At 39.8% G+C, this 20,963-nt stretch overlaps 2 protein-coding genes across 7 annotated transcripts in view; both read right to left on the bottom strand.

Annotated features, from left to right (window-relative positions):
- The window catches only part of ranbp2 (RAN binding protein 2), a 35,695-nt gene extending 25,400 nt beyond the window's left edge, over positions 1-10,295 (bottom strand). For both annotated transcript variants that reach the window (XM_074694949.1, XM_074694948.1), the window contains exons 1-9: positions 10,070-10,295; positions 9,252-9,319; positions 9,045-9,156; positions 5,673-5,825; positions 5,270-5,500; positions 4,779-4,921; positions 2,118-2,313; positions 1,771-1,911; positions 1,471-1,630 (exon numbers count right to left, since the gene is read on the bottom strand). In XM_074694949.1, the coding sequence (XP_074551050.1) occupies positions 1,471-1,630; positions 1,771-1,911; positions 2,118-2,313; positions 4,779-4,921; positions 5,270-5,500; positions 5,673-5,825; positions 9,045-9,156; positions 9,252-9,319; positions 10,070-10,141 (1,276 nt within the window). In that variant the 5' untranslated portion in view covers positions 10,142-10,295. The remainder of the gene's footprint in view (positions 1-1,470; positions 1,631-1,770; positions 1,912-2,117; positions 2,314-4,778; positions 4,922-5,269; positions 5,501-5,672; positions 5,826-9,044; positions 9,157-9,251; positions 9,320-10,069) is intronic.
- Positions 10,296-10,699: 404 nt separating this feature from the next.
- Positions 10,700-20,963, bottom strand: part of LOC141808747 (LIM and senescent cell antigen-like-containing domain protein 1) — a 47,648-nt gene continuing 37,384 nt past the window's right edge. For 3 of the 5 annotated variants that reach the window (XM_074695445.1, XM_074695444.1, XM_074695440.1), the window contains 6 exons: positions 19,744-19,894; positions 15,281-15,373; positions 14,863-14,911; positions 14,582-14,657; positions 13,555-13,743; positions 12,190-12,326 (listed from right to left, as the gene is read on the bottom strand). In XM_074695445.1, the coding sequence (XP_074551546.1) occupies positions 13,599-13,743; positions 14,582-14,657; positions 14,863-14,911; positions 15,281-15,373; positions 19,744-19,894 (514 nt within the window). In that variant the 3' untranslated portion in view covers positions 12,190-12,326; positions 13,555-13,598. Of the gene's footprint in view, positions 12,327-13,554; positions 13,744-14,581; positions 14,658-14,862; positions 14,912-15,280; positions 15,374-19,743; positions 19,895-20,963 lie in introns of all 5 variants that reach the window. The other 2 variants (XM_074695441.1, XM_074695442.1) reach the window with 2 other exon arrangements.

The following is a 20,963-nucleotide window of genomic DNA, read 5'->3' as shown; positions in this document are numbered from 1 at the left end:
AACCAGTAGTTTGGTAATACTGTAATACTGCAGCCCTATTCACACATGATTAGTGTTACATGGAGACCTCTGGTAATTTCAGAATTACTCCCTGACGTCAGTTTTTGGTGTGGCACATTTGCACAGGATAAATGAAGCCTTAAAATAACTTGATGTTTCTCATGTTTCTGATTGAAAACGCTGCTCAGACCTAGGGCTGCAACTAACGATTATTTTTAATGCCCACTAATCTATTGGTTATTTTTTCGATTAATTGATTAATCACAATTATTTTGTGTTTCAACCTAATTTGGCCTTTAAAATGTGCAGACCTTTAAAATTCAACCTGTGTGTTGCATTTTCACTGCATTTACCCAGAGTTAGGTTCTTACATCTGATTGGTCAGCCCTGTGTCATGTTTGTTTGTTTGTCTTTATTTCATTAATGATGATATAAAAAAGTATAAGTACTATACAAAAACAAAAAACAAAATAAATCTCAAAATGAATGAAGCAGGTAACAGGGAAATGAAGTTGTTGTTCGCAGTGTTGGACAGACCTCTTATTAGTGACTTTAGGCTTGTTTTCTAATGTTTATTTGCTTATTGGGGCTTTGCTCTCTGCATGACATAACTCTTCATAAAAAAAACGTTAAGTTTCGTTTCACTACATGCGCTACTTCCACTTTGCTCATGCGCACTCCGCCCTTCCTCCTCCCTGCTGAGTGTTACCGGTGCAGTGTGAGCTCGAGAGTGAAAGCTCCATCAGATAAATGTCCTCTCTTTTCAAAAGTTAGGGGAGTTTTGACTCTAGTTTGTGGCTCAGATCCTGAAAAACTGTCTGTAACAGAGAGTGAAGGAGACTCTCTAAATCACGTTATCAGGCGCTTAACACCAGGAGCTGTCAGGCTTTCGGAGCTGGAAATGCAGAGCCTCCGTCAGCGTGCAGTGCCATCGAGGCGCGGAGATTTTTCCTCATCAATATTCCTCATGTATGAACTGAGTGATCTTTTCCCATAAAAGTATCTGTAAATGTGGAGCCTCATGCTGTGAACTGAAGTTACAGATGAGTATTACCCCCTGGTATTTGATTTCACAACTACAATCAAAACAATAATACAAAGCGCCGAAGATTAAAATTACGTCGATTAATTTTTCATAGTCGACGAGTCGATTATGTCGACTTATCTTTGCAGCCCAACTCAGACTCAGCATGTTTTAGTAGCAGCACCTCACCCCGCAGCACACAGCCAGTCATACATTCTGATAATTGTCCTCAGTATACTGCACAACAGTGTGTAGGAGTTCTTAAAAACATATATCTCTGCCCTACAACTTTACTGTTTCCCCCCTTTATTAAATCCAAATCTGTTGACAAATACATGTATTTTACAACCCGTAAAAAACAGAAGCATGTTGAGCTTCTAGTTTGTCTGAAAACACATGAGCGACTGAGCACCCACACAAACTGAAAGAGTAGTGAGAACTCATACCAGCATCACTCTTGGCCAGCTGAGAGAGCTCTGGAGCCGAGGTGCTGATGGAATGAATGTCATCGTTGGCGATAAAGGATGATCCAGTGGAGGCCTGTGGTCCAAACAGGAGTTCAAACAGGGAGTCCTGACCACTCCGATTACCGAATGCCTCCACCACCTACACAGAAAACAAAATGTCAACTTCCATCCTTCATTTATTAGTGCTGCCTTGCAGAGTATGATGCATTAGTAAAATTTAATCAATCCAAACAATTCTCAAAAACAGTCAGTGCTCTAACTCAGAGAACAGAGACAGACCTCTCTGATCAATGCGGTGGGATCAGTGCTCAGATTTAGCAACATGTGGCCAGCCTGACTCTGACGATCATTTGCCAGCAGTTCAAGAAGCTGTGGGGCTGCTGGGTCTCTTTTGGTCACTTTAGCTTTTGGTCGAGGGACCTGGGGGAAAAACAAATAAAAAACACACTGAATTAAGCTGCTGAAATTCTGTATAATGTATAGAAATAAAGTAAATCAATGCAAAGAGTGTAACTGATATCAAACACATTTATCACTAAAACTTAATGTCACAAAAACCTGCTCAAACCAAAAGGCTCAAGACTGTTAATGTACAAGCCTCATCTTTTCAGAAGCTGTCTCAGTACCTGGTATGCTAACAGGTAGCATAGTCCAGCCAGGTCAATGACAGCCCTCCATGTCTGCTGGCGATCCTGAGCCAGCTTCAACAGCAGCGTAGCAGTGTGCAGGTAGAGATGACCTCTCATTTCTATAAACACGTCGTAGAGATCGTCCATATGCTGGCCAGCTGTGCCGCTCAGAGTCTGCATAGCTTGGTCAAAACTGGACACACACATACGCACGCACACACAAATTAAAAATTAAGGTGCAGTTCAGTTTGGGTAATAAGATACTCAAAAAAACTTTTCAAACTAATCACATTTTTATTAAGGTTTAAAAATCCCAATTCTACCAACTATAGACTTTGGATCAGCATAAAAGGTTATGGAAAGAATGCGTTTACATCACTTCCTCTCCGGGACACGCCCACTATCTCTCAGACTGAGTGGCAAAACAAACCTCACTTAGCATTGCAGAGAGCAGCAGTAAACATGGCAAGACCAGGTAAAATGTGGGATATGACATGGAATTGAGGAGAGTTGGACTCTACATTGATTTGTTAAAGCTACCAAAGAACCAGGGGTCCACGAATGTCGACATGTGGCCAGAAATCATATCCTGACATTTATTTGTACCTGATTTCAACACAAGAAAAACACTCAATGTGAAGCCTGTAAGCTACAGAAGCCTTTATGTGATTAAATTTACAGAATACAGTGGATTGACCCAAGTGAATTGACATATTATCTGTTTGTACTTTTGGTGTTTAACACAGTCTGTAAAATTAAAAGCTGTATAGTCTTTGCAACGGTATTTAAGTAAAGTTAATATCAAATACTTTATACAACACAGCTACAGCTGCTTATGCTGGAGTTCCCCCTTATTTGGAAAACTGGGTTAGCCTCAGTTTAAGTTAGTTCATAATCACACAAAGACAAAAATGTTTCAGTTATGAAAAATATAGTTGAATAAAAAATGCTAACATTTAGAGATTTTGTATTTGAAGGACTGATTTAACCCCAAAATACAGCATAAATTAACTAACTGATGCAAACTGGGAACTGCAAATCCAGCTTTCGTTGCCTGGATTGTTTCTGTGAACTGCAGCGATCCATCAGTTTCTCTTCTCTTTGTCTTTAGTAGCCTGTAAAAAGATGGCTCTGACTGCCTTTCAAACATGTTTGTTCAATCGATGGTGTAGCAGCTCTTCCACATTTTTAGATTTTGTTCAGGTTTAGACGGTATTTAAGCCAACGCTGCCACTCATTTCCCTCTTTCTCCCTCTTAGTGGCCCTCATTTATCAAACGTGCGTACGCCTAAAAAATGGGTGTATGCTCCTTTCCACACACAGATCGGCATTTATCAAACCGAACATGGGCGTCAGGTACACTCAATTCCCACACCAGGTCTGAGTTTGTGTATGTAAGTTTCATGTCAGTGGAGAGCGGGCTGCGGCGAGGGAAATCTGTCTGTGGAGGAGAGTTAAGAGCGCAAAACATTTTCAGAATTAAAAACTGATGTTCTTAGATTAATATTTAGATCCATGAATTAGATATGACACCAAGAATGTTTCTAACAGTTCACTATTATTCCACCATTCTATAAAATACTTCGCTATGAAAGAGCAGCGCGAGCTGTCAGCTGATTTCTCCGTTTAAAAAAATGTTCCCGATATCGGTTTACCTAAAACGTTTGTAAATAGAGAGACTGTTGTCAGTTTTTACTGCACTCCCATGTTCATGATAAAGTCTGCGCAGAGAACATTCAGAGGACGACTGATTACAGGATTTACGGTGAAGATGATTAAATGATTTTAATCCTTACAATATTATCATATAAACCTGAACTGTGTGCGAGAGAGTTCAATTTCAATTTCATAACAAAGGACGTTCATTTACATGAGATCACAACCTATGAGCTTGTCATGTGGTACAAATAATCATAAAACTCTGGTCTTCCCGTGTGCAATCGCGCACGATCGACACACTTCAGCTCCACTCCCTCCTCAGTCTGTCACAGGTTCAAGCTGGAGTTTGCTGCTTCTTTCAGAGCTCGAACACATTTTTAAAAGACAACTTTCCACATTTCTGAACCTGAACTGAAACAATTAATAATATCCTGGCTTCTAACAGTCAGACATCACGGATTCATTAATCAAGGTGTAAACGAAGGCTGTGTACATCAAATGTTTAAAACTCTGTTGTATTTTAGTTTGTCACATCCACGCTGCTGACAGCTGCAGTGATTTCCTTATAGGTGAGTTATTTCTGATTCCCTCTATTTTCCGACTGCCAAACAACCCGGTGTCATTTCCTCTCTACCTGTTGCTATGGCGTTGTCGATAACCACAGGGAGAAGTTCCTTTTTTCTCCGTAATGTGTCCCTCCATGTTATAAATTCTGTGGGTTTGGCCAGCTGAACCTTGAATATTTAGGGGCGTGTTATGTAAATTACGATTGTTCAGCCGCCACATTTATCAACAGCTGATGCTTCGTACACTGTGTTTGGCCCTGGTACGCACGTTTCATAAATCACACGCAAACGTTGCCGTAAACTGATTTTTACACCCAGATCTGCACCGATTCCTATGCAAGATTGATAAATGAGGGCCAAAAAGAAGTTGGGGCTTTTGCAACAGGACATTCATGATTTAACAGGTGCAAACTGTCCACATCTCATAACTTACGCAGTCAGGGCATCGAGACTTGGCTGCGGGCTGCTCTCAGACAGCGTGATTCTCAGCCGGCTGCAGTGAGCCAACAGCAGCTCTCTCTGGAGACGCCGACACATCTTCTCATTACTGGAGACACTTGGCTGGGCAAGATACTCCTGAGAGAAAAATCAAACATCTCTTTGTTTTAAAATCTCACACAGGCCTGACTAAAAGTTGCACGCTGGTATATGTTTAATTTCTAATTTAACTTTATAAAACATGCTGCTAAGCCTGGGAGCTGTTTAATAAACTCATGCTTAAAGGTATTTAAATGAAGTGTTGGAGTTTGTATTGTTCAAAATTTTGACACCAAAATTCACACTTTGACTGCAAATTAATATTGGCTTCAAATATCGGTTATCGGCCTCCTTGACTCCAAATATCGGCCTGGAAAAATCCACATTGGTCTATCTTTAGTATAAATGTGCTAAATATGAGGTGAATTGAGGTCTTCTCAGTCTTACCTGCACTGTGTGCAACACAACAGTGTACCAGTCCAGACTGTTCCTCAGCAGGCCCTTTTTCTCAGCAGCCAGGCAGTGCTTGACAGCCTCATCCAGCCGTCCATCCTGACAGAAGAGCTGGACCAGCTTCACATTCACGTGAGCATCGGCTGGCCTGGCTGCCAGCTCGGCCTGGAGGAGGTCAAACAGCTGGTTCCATCCTGGCTGACCCTGACGGCTCAATAAGCGCTCCTGTACGGGGCAGCAGAGAGAAGCACAGACAGCTGCTCAGTGTGGCATTCTTTCTACCATGATTAGTTTCTCCTTCATGTTGGAGAATAAATCTGAACTAGTGATCAAAGAAAAAATGGCATTTTTGGAAGTTGTTATTGGATGACTTCAACATATTTTTTTGAAACCTCACCTTGAGATTGAAGACTGCAGGGTTTCCTGGCAGCAGCTTGGCCGCCTTCTCCACCCAAAACTCTGCTCTACTGTCACATTCTTCTTTACTCACAAGTAACTCAGCCACTTTCAGCACCAGGTCCCTCTGAGCTGGGTTCAAATCTACTGATCGCTGGATACAAAGAAGTTTAGTCAAGTTAGTGCCAATAAGCCCCAGAGACAGCTGATAAAAGCTTAAATGGAAACAGTAAAAGAGCTGCTTTATTCTCCCAGTCCTTTTAGTCAAAAACAGCTGAGAGAGACGTGGGGTCACTGGATTATCAGCAGGTTTCTCTGGATTCTGTCTGTTGACAGTCTGCTGCTGCGAAAAACAGTTTTGCTATTCTTATCACTCGTACAATGTTAGTGTTAATCACACTACAGGCCGTGATCAGCTCATGCTTTTATTTTGACCCCTATTATCAAAATTATATTATTGTAAATGCTCATTAAAAGCAGTTGACTTTTTCTAACTGAATTAGGGACAGTCTGATGCTTTAACCATCTTCATCAGTATTGTATACGTAAGCCAGTTCATGCCATTTTTGGAGCCGTACTTGGTCTTTTCCCATCTCTCCTTTTATGTATCCTCTATCTTCTTTCCCACCCCAACACAACTGAGGCAGATGGCCGTCCAACTTTGTTCTGGTGCTGCTCAAGTTTCCCCTTGCCACTGTAACCTGCTACATGCTGAAATGTCCTCTGCTCATAGTGGACGAACAACTGATTAGACTGAGGACGCGGTCACACTGGTGATTTCAACCCTAGAGCCCAGTTTGTTTGGCCAGTGTGACCGCAACTGTGCTGTGGTTGAGAACGATTCACTTCTCTGCTTTCACATGCTTCATAGAGGTGGGCTTCAGCACAGGTGACTTCATGCATGAGCACAAGCACAGCACGTGTGATCCATGACGTATCATCGCCCAGAACGGACCTCTCAACAATCATTTTAAAGAGGACATATCATGCTTGTTTCTCCTTTTCACTATGCCAGACTAGGATGCCTGTAAAGCATTTCTGCTCTCAGTACAAGTCATTTAGTTCCTTCATTGCCCCACAATAGTGTTCTCAATATCCTCATTTTAGGCCATTCTTAAGATCTCGTTGAAACGCTCCGTTTCCAGAATGACCTCCAGTAACCTTGCAATGTCCTTTGTGCTCTGATTGGTCAGTTCTATCAGAGGGGCGGAGGGGGTAGAGCCAGGGGGCGGTTTTTGCAGCATGGCAGTATTTACAAAATCAGTCAAAAAGTCTCTAAAGTTGTAGCAGTGCTCTCTGTGTCTCTGATGAGATCGCGCTTCATGTAAACAGACACTTCACGATGACGTAGGTGGGCCATGTACGTGTGTGATATCTGCAAAAGTCTGGTTCATATTGGAGTAGTGTGACCACTGGTTGTACTCTCCAGCTGGGGAACGGCGCTGAGGGGGGCAATCGTACTTGAGCGCGATGGCCAGTGTGACTGCATCTTGAGTGTTGCTTGTATGATGGGACCAGATCCTATCCTATCTTGATGTTGGGTCTTGGACAATAATTCAACAGAGCAGCTCTTTCTGTATTGAGCCTTGAAATGACATTTGTTGTAGAGCTGCATCCAATAATTATTTTTAAAGTCGACTAATCTATCGAATATTTTTTTGATTAGTCCATTAATCACAATTATTTTGTGTTTCAACCTAATTTGGCCTTTAAAATGTGCAGACCTTTAAAATTCAACCTGTGTGTTGCATTTTCACTGCATTTACCTAGAGTTAGGTTCTCTCCTCTGATTGGTCAGCCCTATGTCATGTTTGTTTGTTTTTTTGTCTTTATTTCATTCATGATGACATAAAAAAGTATAAGTACTATACAAAAAATAAATAAATCTCAAAATGAATGAAGCAGGTATAATGGAAATGAAGTTGTTGTTCGCAGTGTTGGACAGACTGCTTATCAGTGACTTTGGGCTTGTTTTCTAATGTTTATTTGCTTATTGGGGCTTTGCTCTCTGTATGATCCCACCTGACTCTCTCCCAGCTCTCCATAACAAAACATTAAGTTTCGTTTCACTACATGCGCTACTTCCACTTTGCTCATGCGCACTCCGCCCCTCCTCCTCCCTGCTGAGTGTTACTGGTGCAGTGTGAGCTTGCGAGTGAGAGCTCCATCAGGGAGTTTTGAAACTAGTTTGTGACTCAGATCCTGAAAAACTGTCTGTAACAGAGAGTGAAGGAGACTCTCTAAATCACGTTATCAGACGCTAAACTCCAGGAGCTGTCAGGCTGTCCAAGCCGGAGATGCAGAGCCTCCGTCAGCGCACAGCGCTCTCTGGGAGTGGAGATTTTTCCTCATCAATATTCCTCACGTATGATCTTAGTGATCTTTTCCCATAAAAGTATCCAACAACACAGCACCTCATGCTGTGAACTGAAGTTACAAATGAGTATTACCCTCTGGTATTTGATTTCACCATGTGACAACAACAATAAAAACAATAATATGACACGTGGACTATTAAAATTTGCGTCCATGAAGCTATGAATCGGCACCGCAAAAATCGTGATAGAATCAAATCGCAAAAACAGCATACTGTCTCAGCCCTAAGATTTATCAACTGATTGACTGAATGAAGATGACAAAGTCAGAGTCAAAGGCTAGATTCCCAGTTCTCAGACCAGGGTTTTCTAGTTCTTATACTTCATGAAGTTGAACCAAAGAGAAATAAAGAAGCCATACAAAACCTTAAACACTAAACCTCAAAGTAGTTTGTTGACTGTTCTGCTACAAAGTCAATCCAGTCAATCCAATCTAGCAGTGAATGTATTTCCACTCCTGGTGAAGGCATGAATATAATCCCACTGTACCAGTTTTGTCATTCTCACAGGTACTCTCTCTATCTATATCCATCCATCTTTCTATATCTTTAACTAACTATCTATCTATCTATCTATCTATCTATCTATCTATCTATCTATCTATCTATCTATCTATCATCTAACCTCTAAAATAAAACAATGAAATTGTTTAAGTGGATTTTTTCCATCAGTTTTCTTACACTCTCTTTATGCTTCAACATTGTGAATATACAGTGTCCACCTGGACAAAAAGGAAACCAAAGCCTTTACATTTAGGTTAAAGTTAAGCCTGGGTTGAGCCAAGAAGCCAGCAGCCAAATGAGCTGTGATGCAAATACTGGTTTAGATATATCATGTTTCCATTGGGAAGTTCTCAGCTGGTGTTGTTTGTGGCAGACTCATCAACTTTTAAACAAGAACTCTTGTAAGAGTGACACCTTGATCTACTAAGAATCTTTCCAACTAAAATGACAGCGTAACCAATCCTTTTTTCTTTTCCTGAGACATTTGCTGCTTACCTTGTAACATCCTACTGCCTTGTTGATGTCCCCCTCTCTCTCATAGAGTTGTCCGAGGAACTTGTGTGCTTTTGGATCTCTCTCCTGGACTTTCAGATACTCTGATACATGTCTAGGAAAAAGCACACCACGGCAGATAAACAATCACTGCTGATTTTTTACTTTGTGGGACTTTTTGGTTGAGGATTTGAAGTTTTGTACACTTACCTTTTGGCAAGTTCATACTCCTTTGCTTCAAAGTACAATTTGGCAAATAAAAAACCCTTGACCGGCTTCTGAAAACAAAAGAAAGATAAATACTGGTAAACGAACAATATTTTGCCCATCTGAAATATAATTTTCTTTTGTTGAGTGAAAAAACAATGCTATTATGGGTAACTTCACAAAATGCCAAGAGAACTCAATCTCACTAACTTGGACACTATTTCTGTCAAAGTCGCTTGACATTTCAGGAATATAACCTTTGAGTTTCTGTTATACGGGAAACCCCAAAACTGTTCAAGTGTACATGTTTTGTTATCCTTCCCCTTCTATGTTCGTTAGCTATAAACCCTCAAATAATGCTAGAAAGTCATGTGTTTGTTAAGTGGGCTACTTCTTATTTGCACTCCTCTTCCTCAACATTGACTAGGATTAGCTTAATAGCATGAAATTCTGGTACCAGGAGGAAGCGGGGCAGAATATTAAGGGATGTGTTCAACAAATGCTAATGCTTTTCTTGTAAATCGAGAGACTGACTGAAAGCTAGCTAGCACGATCAACTGTCTTCAACCACATGCCGCGCAATTTCTGGACACAGAGGGGAGGACACGGCGGAGTCATGCCGGCTAGCAAAGTATCACCTAGCCAGCTTTCGCAACAGGGATTAAGGGAAACACACGCTGAGCAGAGGTCTGCTGTAACTGATTACGAAGAAACTCGCTTGATTCATATATTTTTCAGAATGTATTCTTTACCGGTGGGCTGACATGCTGGTTTGACATGATCGTGGTAAAATGCTAACATTAGCCATCAGCTCAACTTACCTCTTTGAGAGAGGGAGACGAGCTCTGTACTGTGGAAACGTAACGATCAACCTCGACCTTACTCCGCCGCATGACTTTATCCGAGACGGCTGGTTAAAGTGAGCACAAAAGTACAAACTCACAAAATATAAAAACTGTCATAAGTATCAATTTGACTGTCACTCCTTAGCATTAACTCCCCATGACGATAATGCGCAGTCTCAATACCCTCAAATGGCAGCAGGTCACGTGGGATGTGTCTCGTCTTGAATCAGGACCCTCAACCAATGAAAAGTCGAGTACTGTTTGACGTATAATGACGCAGTTTATTTGAAAGGGGTGGGCTGGGACGGGGAGGCGAGCGACCCGTCTAGATCAGTTGTATAATATATAGTCCATACAACAGGGATTTTCATGAAATTATCATCACCACAATGAACCTGTTTCTGTTCCATGCTCTACAAAAATGTTATAGGTTATAAACTGTAAAAAATTACTTAAATGAATTTTCTCAGTGCAGCAATATATTGTCAGTTCAGAAGTAAAGACATGTAGGTAAACTATACCTTTGGAGATATCCCAGAAATGTAATGTCGTCTTACACTCAAAAACATTGTCAATCAAAAACATGACTTCATGATGTCACTGAAATATGTATTTATTGAAAGAGTTGACAGCCTATCTTAAATATGTGGACAAGAAAAACAGAGTTCAACTCAAGAACATGCAGATTGTGTTGACATGAATAAATATTGTCACTTGACAAGCCTTTGGAGTACAGTTTAAGGGCAGTGTCAGTCTATGTGGAGTCATCCAGGTAGTCGGGTATCAAATAAAAATACCCACAGGACTATTTATAGTGGAGCCTGATTTCTGCTTCACAACAGTCATGATGATAGTTCGACTTCTACACAGCATGGAACATATTATGAAAGCTAGAAATTATATTCCATTTGGATAGTGGAATGTCTTTCCTCTACCTAGCAACTAAGGAAAACTTGTGTTTTACAGTATTAGTTACTGCTTGAGTAAAACTTTTCTTTTAATAGCAATTATTTCCTGTCATTCACAACAGTTGGCTTTCTTTCCTAAGAGGTCTGAGCCTTAAGGAAGTCGGTAAACCCTGTTTAAGAGGATCACTTTCTCTGGATTACAAACAACAGAGACACACGTTCAACATCCAACATTGCTCCAACATCCGGTCTCTACACATGCCGCAAGGCATCATGTTGTAACACACTGAGTTAGCAGCTGCCATGCAATAAATCCTTCTGAGAGACACTTCAAATTCTTAGTATTTGTTTACAGTGGGTCAGAGGTATTGCTTGTAAAGGCAGGTAATTCAAATACTCTGTTCCATGTTTGACTTGAATGACATTAGTTAAAACATAACTGATAGTTTCAGGGCTGTTATAATACATTGTATGACACGATAACAAGGGATGCCTGTTTACTTTTTCACAATCAAAATGCATAGCACAGAAAAGGACATTCCAAGAGCATACATGTAATGGCTTGGATAAACACTGACATTATAGAAGTAACAGTAAGATATAAATAAAACAAAAGCAAAAACTCATAGGGCTAAAAAGAAACGATTAGCATAAAATTAAAGCAGGCCCATTGTTATAATACATAAAACAGCACATATTGATGGAAAAATATTGGAGTTATGATACACATACTAAGCAGAATTGTATTATCCTCAACTTTCTTTGGGTTTACTCTTTAATTATATAAGAGCATAATTAACATCAAACACAGGACACATAAGTTGGGATAATGAGGCAGGTTGCTTGGCAAATAAAACGCTTTATGACACGGTTTTTATTATTCTCACGTTCCCAGGGTGGCTGAATGCTTATGTGTCACTTTGATACATCTTGGTATAGTTCATGTGATGAAACAAGGCTAGTGTGTGAAAAATATACTGTGCAGCATTTGAGCCAAAAGGCACTCAACAGGGTGATGTCAAATCTACTATCTGACAAACGGCTAACTTTATTATCTGTGAATGAAAGGACAAAAAAGTGGAGTGTTTAAAAAAAAATGCATAGCTTAATCCTATCGTTCAGTACAAAACATATGAAAGCCATCACATTGGATTGTACAAAGAGGATATGTGACTTGCAGAGACACCTTGCCACCATCTCAACTGACTGTTTACTTCCGAGCGACTGTTTCAGACAGCTTCTTCAGTCTCTTCTTCAGCTCCAGCGGGAATTTCTCATAGCACTTCTTACACACTGGCTTCATGTCAAACTCCACAAACTTGTTCCTGTAGGTGAAAGCATCACATGACAGTGTTAGAAGCTGTAAGTCCAAAGTCATCAATCTTTGCACATGTCTTTGTCTGTGCTGCGCTTTACGCTTTAAAGCACTGAAAAATATAAATATTCTATATTAACAAATCATACCAGAAAAGATGAACTAACTGAAATGTGAAATCCATGTTCTGCGTAAAAAAGCCCAACAAAACTATATCGTCTAAAGTGGATGGGAATGTCCTCAGTTAATATTTTTATCACTGGAGATGCCAGGTATTCGTAGGCCTGTCACGATAATCAATAAATCAATTATCCTAACAATAAATAAAAACGTCCTCGGTAAGTTTGCCAGCCTTGATAAACTGACACGTGCATGCACGTTTGTTTTCCTCCTCTCTTTCAACCAAAGAGGCTGAATGAGAAGATGGCTCACTACGTCTATCTTTCCTAACATGAGAACTAGAGCCTTATTTAGTGGTGTTTTTGTGTGAAAGTAACGTGCTGAAAATTCTCTGAATAAAGTGTGAATGCAGACCAATATCAGATTTTTTCGGTGGGAGTCCGTTTATTTGTATTTTTGGTCAAGTAAAATATGGCCCTGTCTGAGTGCAGAGGAAACCAGCAGAGGAGCAGGGAGGGGGTGTTTGGTGTGAGCGCCCTGGGCTTCTGCTACACAAAATCACTGCTGTAGGGGTAATTTCTGCCCTAAACCTTGTGATAGGACCCAACTTGTTCCATCTTGGAGAATCACTTTAAGGTATTTCCGGCCTTAACATCCTTACACCAGCAGTTCACAAAATCTTTTCCTTCAACTCCCTGAACGCCATCCCCTCCCAAAGCAGATAATCACTGGCAACACCAAAGCACGTGTCAAACCTGCTCGGACCTCAGTGCTTCCAGAGCTGCAGCTAGAAAGCTGCCGGAAGTGATTAAAGCTTAGCCTCTATGTGCAGACGGGCCAGGAAACCCAGAAAACAACACATACCCTTTACCATGTGACTGATCTGATTTCACTGTTTGTAAAGCAGGGGTTACTGGAGTAGGAGCCTCAGTCCTTCTTAGTGTTCCTCAGTGAGTAATAACCATGTACTGAAACCACTCTGTGGCATCTTGAGTAAGTTTTGACCAACTTTTGTTAAAGTAAAAATAACAGACTGAGCAACATGGACCAAGTTTAAAACCTGATGATAATGACACACAAAAAAGGTCAAACAAAAAGTAAGGCAGATGGAAACTGACCAAAGGAAGAACAGTGGAAGTGAGAAGACAGAGGAAAGAGAGGATCACAGACACATGGGTATCAATAATTTCTTCTTCTTCTCTTTTGAGTCACGTTCACGCTTGGCCAGGCGGCGTTTCATGTCATCTGGCAGGCGTTCGTAGCAGTGCTTACAAACTGGCTTCAGATCCACCTCCACAAACTTTTCCCTGCCAGAGCAGGAGGGAGGGACAGAGGGAGGCAAAGGATGTGAAAGAGAGGAGGAAGAGCAATGAGAAAGGAGACGGAGACGAAGGAGGTGACGAGAATAGAGATGAGAGAAAAGGTGAGGGAAAGGAAAACAACAGCAGCAGAGGATTGAGAAATTAAAGTGTGTAGGGAATGGAAAGAGGAGGAAAGGAAACAAGACAAAGAAGAGGGAAGATTAGAGGGAGGAAAGGTTCAGAAAAAAGCTCACAGAGACCCAGAATTTAACATCGAAGCTAGAAAACCAGGGATGAACAAGATGAGGAATATAGATGGTTAATAGCAGCAAGAAGCACCAGGTTCTGGGTTGTTGAGAATAAAAAATAGCAGGCAAAGCAAAATCCAATCCTCATCTGAATGTGTAAAGATGATCAATACTTTATCAATACAAAACCTCGATCAATACTATGACACATCAAAGTATCAACATCACATTTTCTGAATACTTCCATATTATTTGGACTGTTATTGTATTTATTTAACTTTTATTTATCTATTTATTTATATATTTATATATTTATTTTTTGACTATTGTCTAAAATTACTTTTATATTTGTAAGTACAAGAATAACTCTTTATAAGATCATCATTATTTAATTTTCTAATGGTACAGTAATACTGTTGTAGGGATGGGGCTCTGTTGAGCAGAAAGAGGGTAAGGGGGAAATAGGGTTTTATTGTGTTCATGTAATTCCATCTGTATACTCCTATGTATGATTTGAATATGACAATAAAAATACTTTGAGCAAAAAAAAAAGTATCAACATCAGAGTGTGCCTCTCAAACTGGTGTATCACTTACTTCAGGGTGAGTTTGGTGTTGCAGGTGGAGCAGGCGAAGCAGTTGACACACCACGCCTTGTTGAGGGCAGACACCACTGGAAACAAACACAAAAGACACCAACGCATGTTACATAACTCCAACACTTGTAGTCCAGCTCTGAGTTTGTTCTCATTCAGCACTGGACACAAGATAGTGATCAAAATATAGAATAGAGAAAATACAGTCAACACCACATCCAAGAGAAGTACCATGGGACTGCACAATAAGTGATGGATTTGTCACAACTTCTTTTTTCTTACCATCTCCTTCAATGACACGATTGCAGTGGTAGCAAACATCTCCAAACAGCTGGAAGTGAGAGGAAGGGGAGACAAACAGGAAGTGAATGGCATGGCACCTGGAGCATTAGCATGCTCGTTATTTTATTGTCATCATGAAGCATGACCCATCACTTGTCTTCTTTATCATGGTAAATATAAAACAAGCATGCAAACAAGCACAGGCTCAGAGGACCATATATGAGCTTGAGTATTTCCTTACTTCTTATAATATATTTTATATGTTGATACTATTCTGTAGCTTACTTTCAAATGTCAAGTTTTCTCATCCTCACTTATTTTTTTGACATCATTTTCTTGCTGGTTACTGATCAAGACTGTAGTTCTATTTTCTGTCACTATGTTCTCCATCACAGTTGACAATACTCCTGTGTGTTACCTGGTTATAGTGCGTTTCACAGTAGGCCAGACCCTTGCGTTCATAGTGACGGTGTCCAAGGAATGGTTTCTCACACTTAGCACACACAAAATGCTGAAAACAAACCCACAGCCAAGCACAGATGATTAGCACTACTATCAGTCAGTCAGTCCATTATTACAAACATAATCAGGTCAGAACACAACCACATCACTTCAGACCAGATGTCCTGTTACTGCATCCAAACAGGAACCAGAGTACAAACCAGGGACAGAGCAGGAGAGATATGTGAGGGTGTGATGGTAGGATATAACAAATATGAATATTTATCAAGGAGAGTTTGGTTTCCTCTTAAAAAGAGTTAAGGTAGAATGGTTGAGCTTATAAATTCGAAAAAAAAAAAAAAAAAAGTTAACTTGATTTTCTTCTATTTTTCATGTTTTCATATGACATTTTCTCTTATGTTTTATAGTTTGTGTATGGAGTCTCTTCACTGAGCATTATTATATAACCTATCCTGTTATGTATAAACATATAGTCAGAGATTATTTTAGATCATACAATGAGTAGGCAGAAAGTATATAATTCAAGTGTTGACAAGTCCAGAAAAATGTCCTGCCGAAAATGGCTGTAAAGAGGAAAAAGAAAAAAGAAAATGCCAGTGGAGTAGGAAAAAATTTCTTGTCAGTTTTTTGAAATCATTATAAAAAAAAAGCTTTAAGCAAAAAATAAACAAGCACATCCATCTTACCCGATTAGATTCACTTTTTACAACAGGGGGAGGGCAACTCATTTTTACAAGGGACCACACAAGACACCTGAATTGTGTCAGAGGGCCACACCAAAAATACCTTGAACTTAATTCTGTTCAGTGTTATTAAATACATGTACTTATATATTTGATTTGCTGCTAGTGGCAACCAGAAGAATAAGGATATTCTTTAAATATGTTTGTAAATAAGTGAAATTGTGGGGTAGGACTAATAATAAAATACTCCTAAAGTTGTAATAAACAGTAAAAAAAAAAAAAAAAAATCATTGCACTAGTACTTCATTGTATTTTCTTAGCTTGTTAGTTCCTACTAATACTGAAAAACAATATAACACCTTCATACAAAAAAACCTAATAACTTCTTCATTTCTCACTTTAATTTCCTGCTGCAGTGAGATAAAATCCAGTCAGTCTTTGGTTTGAATAAGCTCAGTGAAATCTGGAAGTAGGATCAAAATAAAAGCAGCACAGTTGTGTTGCATTCGTGGCATACTTTCTGTTTTTCGTTTTTTTCTCTAACTTGTGATTGGCCTCGCACAGGCCTGACAGAGACACCCGATGGGCCAGATGTGAGCATATTTTGCCCATGTCTGCAGTACAAGCCATTAGGGGTCATTCTTGTCATTGAATATCTTTCGCTAAGACATTTTTTTCTGGACGTGTCAGGTTAATCAGGATGGTTTTAAGCCTGCTTACACATTTTTCTATTAACTGAGACATAAACACTTGCTTAGTTTTCAGTTTTTGCAGTGTAGAGCTTCATATCTGAGTTACCTCATATTTGATAATGTTTCTTTGTTTGTTTCATATTCATTTAATGGATATTCAGAGTGGAAACAAATGTTGATTTTGGAAAAACAATCTAATAAATCAACAAAAACACATGAATTATTCTATTTGAGCTCCTGATGTTGTACTGTGGACTTGGATACTGGTCAGACAGGCAGGTCCACTGGTCAGCTGGTCTATTAGTGCAGTAAGGAGGCTGGGTGATTCTTGCCAGGCAAAGACAAGCGAGACACGGGGTGGCAGTTAAAGTCAGGCTGACTCCTAATCTCCTCACCATGTCGAAGTGTCTCTCACAATAAGCTCGACCGCCTCGCTCATAAAACGGGTGGCCCTGAAATGGGCGCTCACATACTGTGCACACATGGTGCTAGATGTGGATGAGGATGACAGGGGACAGCAATGAAATTTGAATAAACTGAAGAGAGGATGCAGATATGCAATGGAAAAGAAAATCAAGAAAGAAACAGACGGATAGCAAAGGAATCTTGATTCCACAGTTACATTTTTTTAGACATCTTCAATTCCCAGGGTACTACATCTCAACAGGAAATGGATCCAAAAATTTATCTGTTCTGTTTTTTACAAAATCTGAGTCAAACTCATTCAAACAGAGCTTTTTGCCCAGTTTAAAAAAAGTACAACTGAACATATACACGTGGACAAAATTGTTGGTACCCTTTGTTTAATGAAAGAAAAATTCACAGTGGTCAGAGAAATAACTTGAATCTGACAAAAGTGATAATAAAAAAAAATTCTCTGTAACCAATGAAAGTCAGACATTGCTTTTAAACCATGCCTCAACAGAATTATTTAAAAAAAATAAACTTATGAAACAGACCTGGACAAAAACAATGGTACCCCTAGAAAAGACTGAAAATGATGTGACCAAAGGGACATGTCAATCCAAGGTGTGTCCACTAATTAGCATCACAGGTGTCAACAAGCTTGAAATCAGTTACTGGCCTCATATATAGGGCGACAGGTAGTCACTGTGCTTTTTGGTGACATGAAGTGTACCACACTCAGCATGGACCAGAGGAAGCAAAGGAAAAAGTTGTCTCAGTAGATTAGAAAGAAAATTCTAGGCAAGCATGTTAAAGGTAAATCTCTAAGACCATTTTCAAGCAGCTTGATGTTCCTCTGATGAAAGTTGCACATACTACTCAGATATTCAAGATTCATGGGACTGTAGCCAATCTTTCTGGACGTGGCCGCAGATTGAAAATTGATGACAAATCAAAGAGACCAATAATACGAATGGTAACAAAAGTATCCAGAAAAACTTCTAAAGAGATTAAAGGTGAACTTCAAGCTCGAAGAACATCAGTAGCCACGGTTACATGAGGAGTTTTTCGTCTTTCCGAATGGAATCTTTCTGAATGACTTTTCTAAAAAGAGTAGTATACATGGAAAGGAATATTCAAATCTCTGGTCTACATGTGCCGCTGTAATCAAACAGAATAGTCAACGAGGCATGCGCATAAAAACGTGAACATCAAGGATTTATCAAAGCTGGAGGACAACAGTTTGTTTATCACGGTGTTGCAATACTCCATATTGCGAGTTTGTCGTCCGTCCAGTCTTGAAATTATGTTTCTTTTCTTTCAAAGTCTGGATCAAAAACAAACTTTCTGCAGCAGTCCAGTGCTGACGGCTCACCACCATTTTGAAAGTTGAGGAACGTCTCTAGTTGCGTCTTATGTCATATCTAAGCATGCTCTGAAAGAACGCACCCTGAAAACTTTCCATTTGAGTGGATACATGAAACCTCAATCGGTTTGGGGAAAGGAATATTCCACCTCTGTGAAACAGATTAAATGTTTATTCAGATTGGCACTTTTCTGTCAGAATGAGGTGTATACAAAGGTTAAATTCTTTCTGTTTGAGCAAATAAACCAAATGCAAGCGGAATATTTGGGTCCATGTAAACGTGGCTGTCAGATCGCACCATCTGTCATTGTTTGAACCAAAGTGGACTTCATGGAAGATGACCAAGGAGAACACCTTTGTTAAAAACAAATAGGAAAAAAGCCAGACTGGGATTTGCCAAACTACTTGTTGACAAGTCACAAAGCTTCTGGATCTTCTTCCCAAGGCACATCAGCTCTGTGTTCACAGAAGGAAAAATGAAGCATATCAATAAAAGAACACTGTCTCTACTGTGGAACATGGAGGAGGCTCTGTCATGTTCTGGGGCTGCTTTGCTGCATCTGGCACAGGGTGTCTTGAATCTGTGCAGGGTACAATGAAATCTCAAGACAATCAAGGGATTCAAGAGAGAAATGTGCTGGCCAGTGTCAGAAAGCTTGGTCTCAGTTGCAGGTCGTGGGTCTTGCAACAGGACAATGACCCAAAACACCCAAGAATGGCCAAGAGGAAAACATCGGACTATTCTAGAGTGGCCTTCTATGAGCCCTGACCTAAATCCTATCCAACATCTTTGGAAGGAGCTGAAACATGCTGTCTGAAAAAGGCACCTTTCAAACCTGAGGCAACTGGAGCAGTTTGCTCATGACGAGTGGGCCAGAATACCTGCTGGAAGGTGTAGAAGTCTCATTGACAGTTCCAAGAATCGTTTGACTGCAGTGATTGCCTCAGAAGGTTGTGCAACTAAATATTAAGTTAAAGGTACCATCATTTTTGTCCAGGCCTGTTTCATGAGTTTCTTTTTTTAAATAATTCTGTTGAAGCATGGTGAAAAAGCAACGTCTGACTTTCATTGATTACATTTTATAGAACTTTTATTTATTATTTCTTTGGTCAGATTCAAGTTGTTTCTCTGACCACTGTGAATCTTTCTTTTATCAAATGAAGGGTACCAACAATTTTGTCAACGTGTGTAGAAATGTATTTGCAAAGTACATGTTGTGTTTGCTAAGCTTCAGGTAACTTGCACCCAAAGATTAATAGTGAAACAACACACCTCCACATGCCATTGCTTTCCCATGGCGTTAACCACTCGACCCTCTATGGGTCTCCTGCAGGCACCACAAATGGGGACACCCATCTTGTCGTGGCAGGGCAGGCAGTAGAGCTCCCCTTTCAGCTCCCTGGCATCAGCTGTCAGCTCCTTACTGGGGAGAAGGGAAATAAAACTAGATCAGCTCTGCTCAAACTCAAGCAGACTCAACCTGCATGCAAGACGTAACATTTTCACAGGGGTCTGGTTCAAAATTATACATTTTATCCTATGAAGATGAAAGCATCATTCTTTTGCAGACAGTTAAAAAAATGCTGACTTTGAATTTTTTTACAACAGCTAGATACACGTCTTGAGATAATTTTTGTTATGATTTGGCGCCATTGAGTGACTGATTTACACATAGAGGAGCACACAAAAAAAGAACAGGACTTGTGTTTTCAGAGGTTTAAATGGTACAAATAGTTCAGAAGAAATGCAAGAACATCAAATCAGAGTCCTTGTAATTACATAGTTTGTCCACTAGAGAACAGTCTTTGTTCTGTCATTGATCTGCTGACAGACAGTGCAGCTTTAGTATTTATTTTGAAACTATTTGGTCTATGATCATGGTTTGTGATTCAACCAGTTTTGTTGAATCTCTGTGAAGAGTCATTTTGATTTTCTTAGCAAAGGTCAGTAATGGCACACATCAATATACTGTATGATCATCTGTCTCACTGAAATATACTAGCTCATTTTATTTTTCTCCAAAGAACAAGTGGTATGTTAGCCTGACAGCACTGTGACATGTCTGGCAAAGAGTTTAAGATCTCTGTCAGTGAGTCTGGTGTGATCAGGACTGTTCACAACATCACACAACTTACACTTCGAGCATGAAGCCCTGTCATTGCATTTATTCTTTAAATCATTGAACCATGTGCAAGATCATGGAGTCTATGTAAGAACAGGGCATAAACCTCTTTATTTCAGATGGAAAGTCAGAATTCACTTCATTTTTTCACCAACAGGGAAAAGTGTACCATTTGCAAAAAAAAAAAAAAATCAGACTATATTGGGTAAGATTAGAAAAGAACAATGTTTTTTTATTTATTTATTTTACCTTAGCTCCAACTCTGTATTTTTTTGTCATTTTAAATATGTTCTTATGTTTGTTTTTTCATGTATGATCCAATTCAGGGTTTATTTGCTCATTGGGGACTGTAGGCTGTTGGGCTGGCTGA

The sequence above is a fragment of the Halichoeres trimaculatus genome, unplaced genomic scaffold, assembly GCF_033239565.1.
Source record: "Halichoeres trimaculatus isolate MK-OKI-2021-1 unplaced genomic scaffold, fHalTri1.1 fHalTri1_scaffold_19, whole genome shotgun sequence".
Lineage (NCBI taxonomy): Eukaryota > Metazoa > Chordata > Actinopteri > Labriformes > Labridae > Halichoeres > Halichoeres trimaculatus.
Note: the sequence above shows the minus strand (reverse complement) of the source record. Positions and strands in the feature narration are given on the sequence as shown.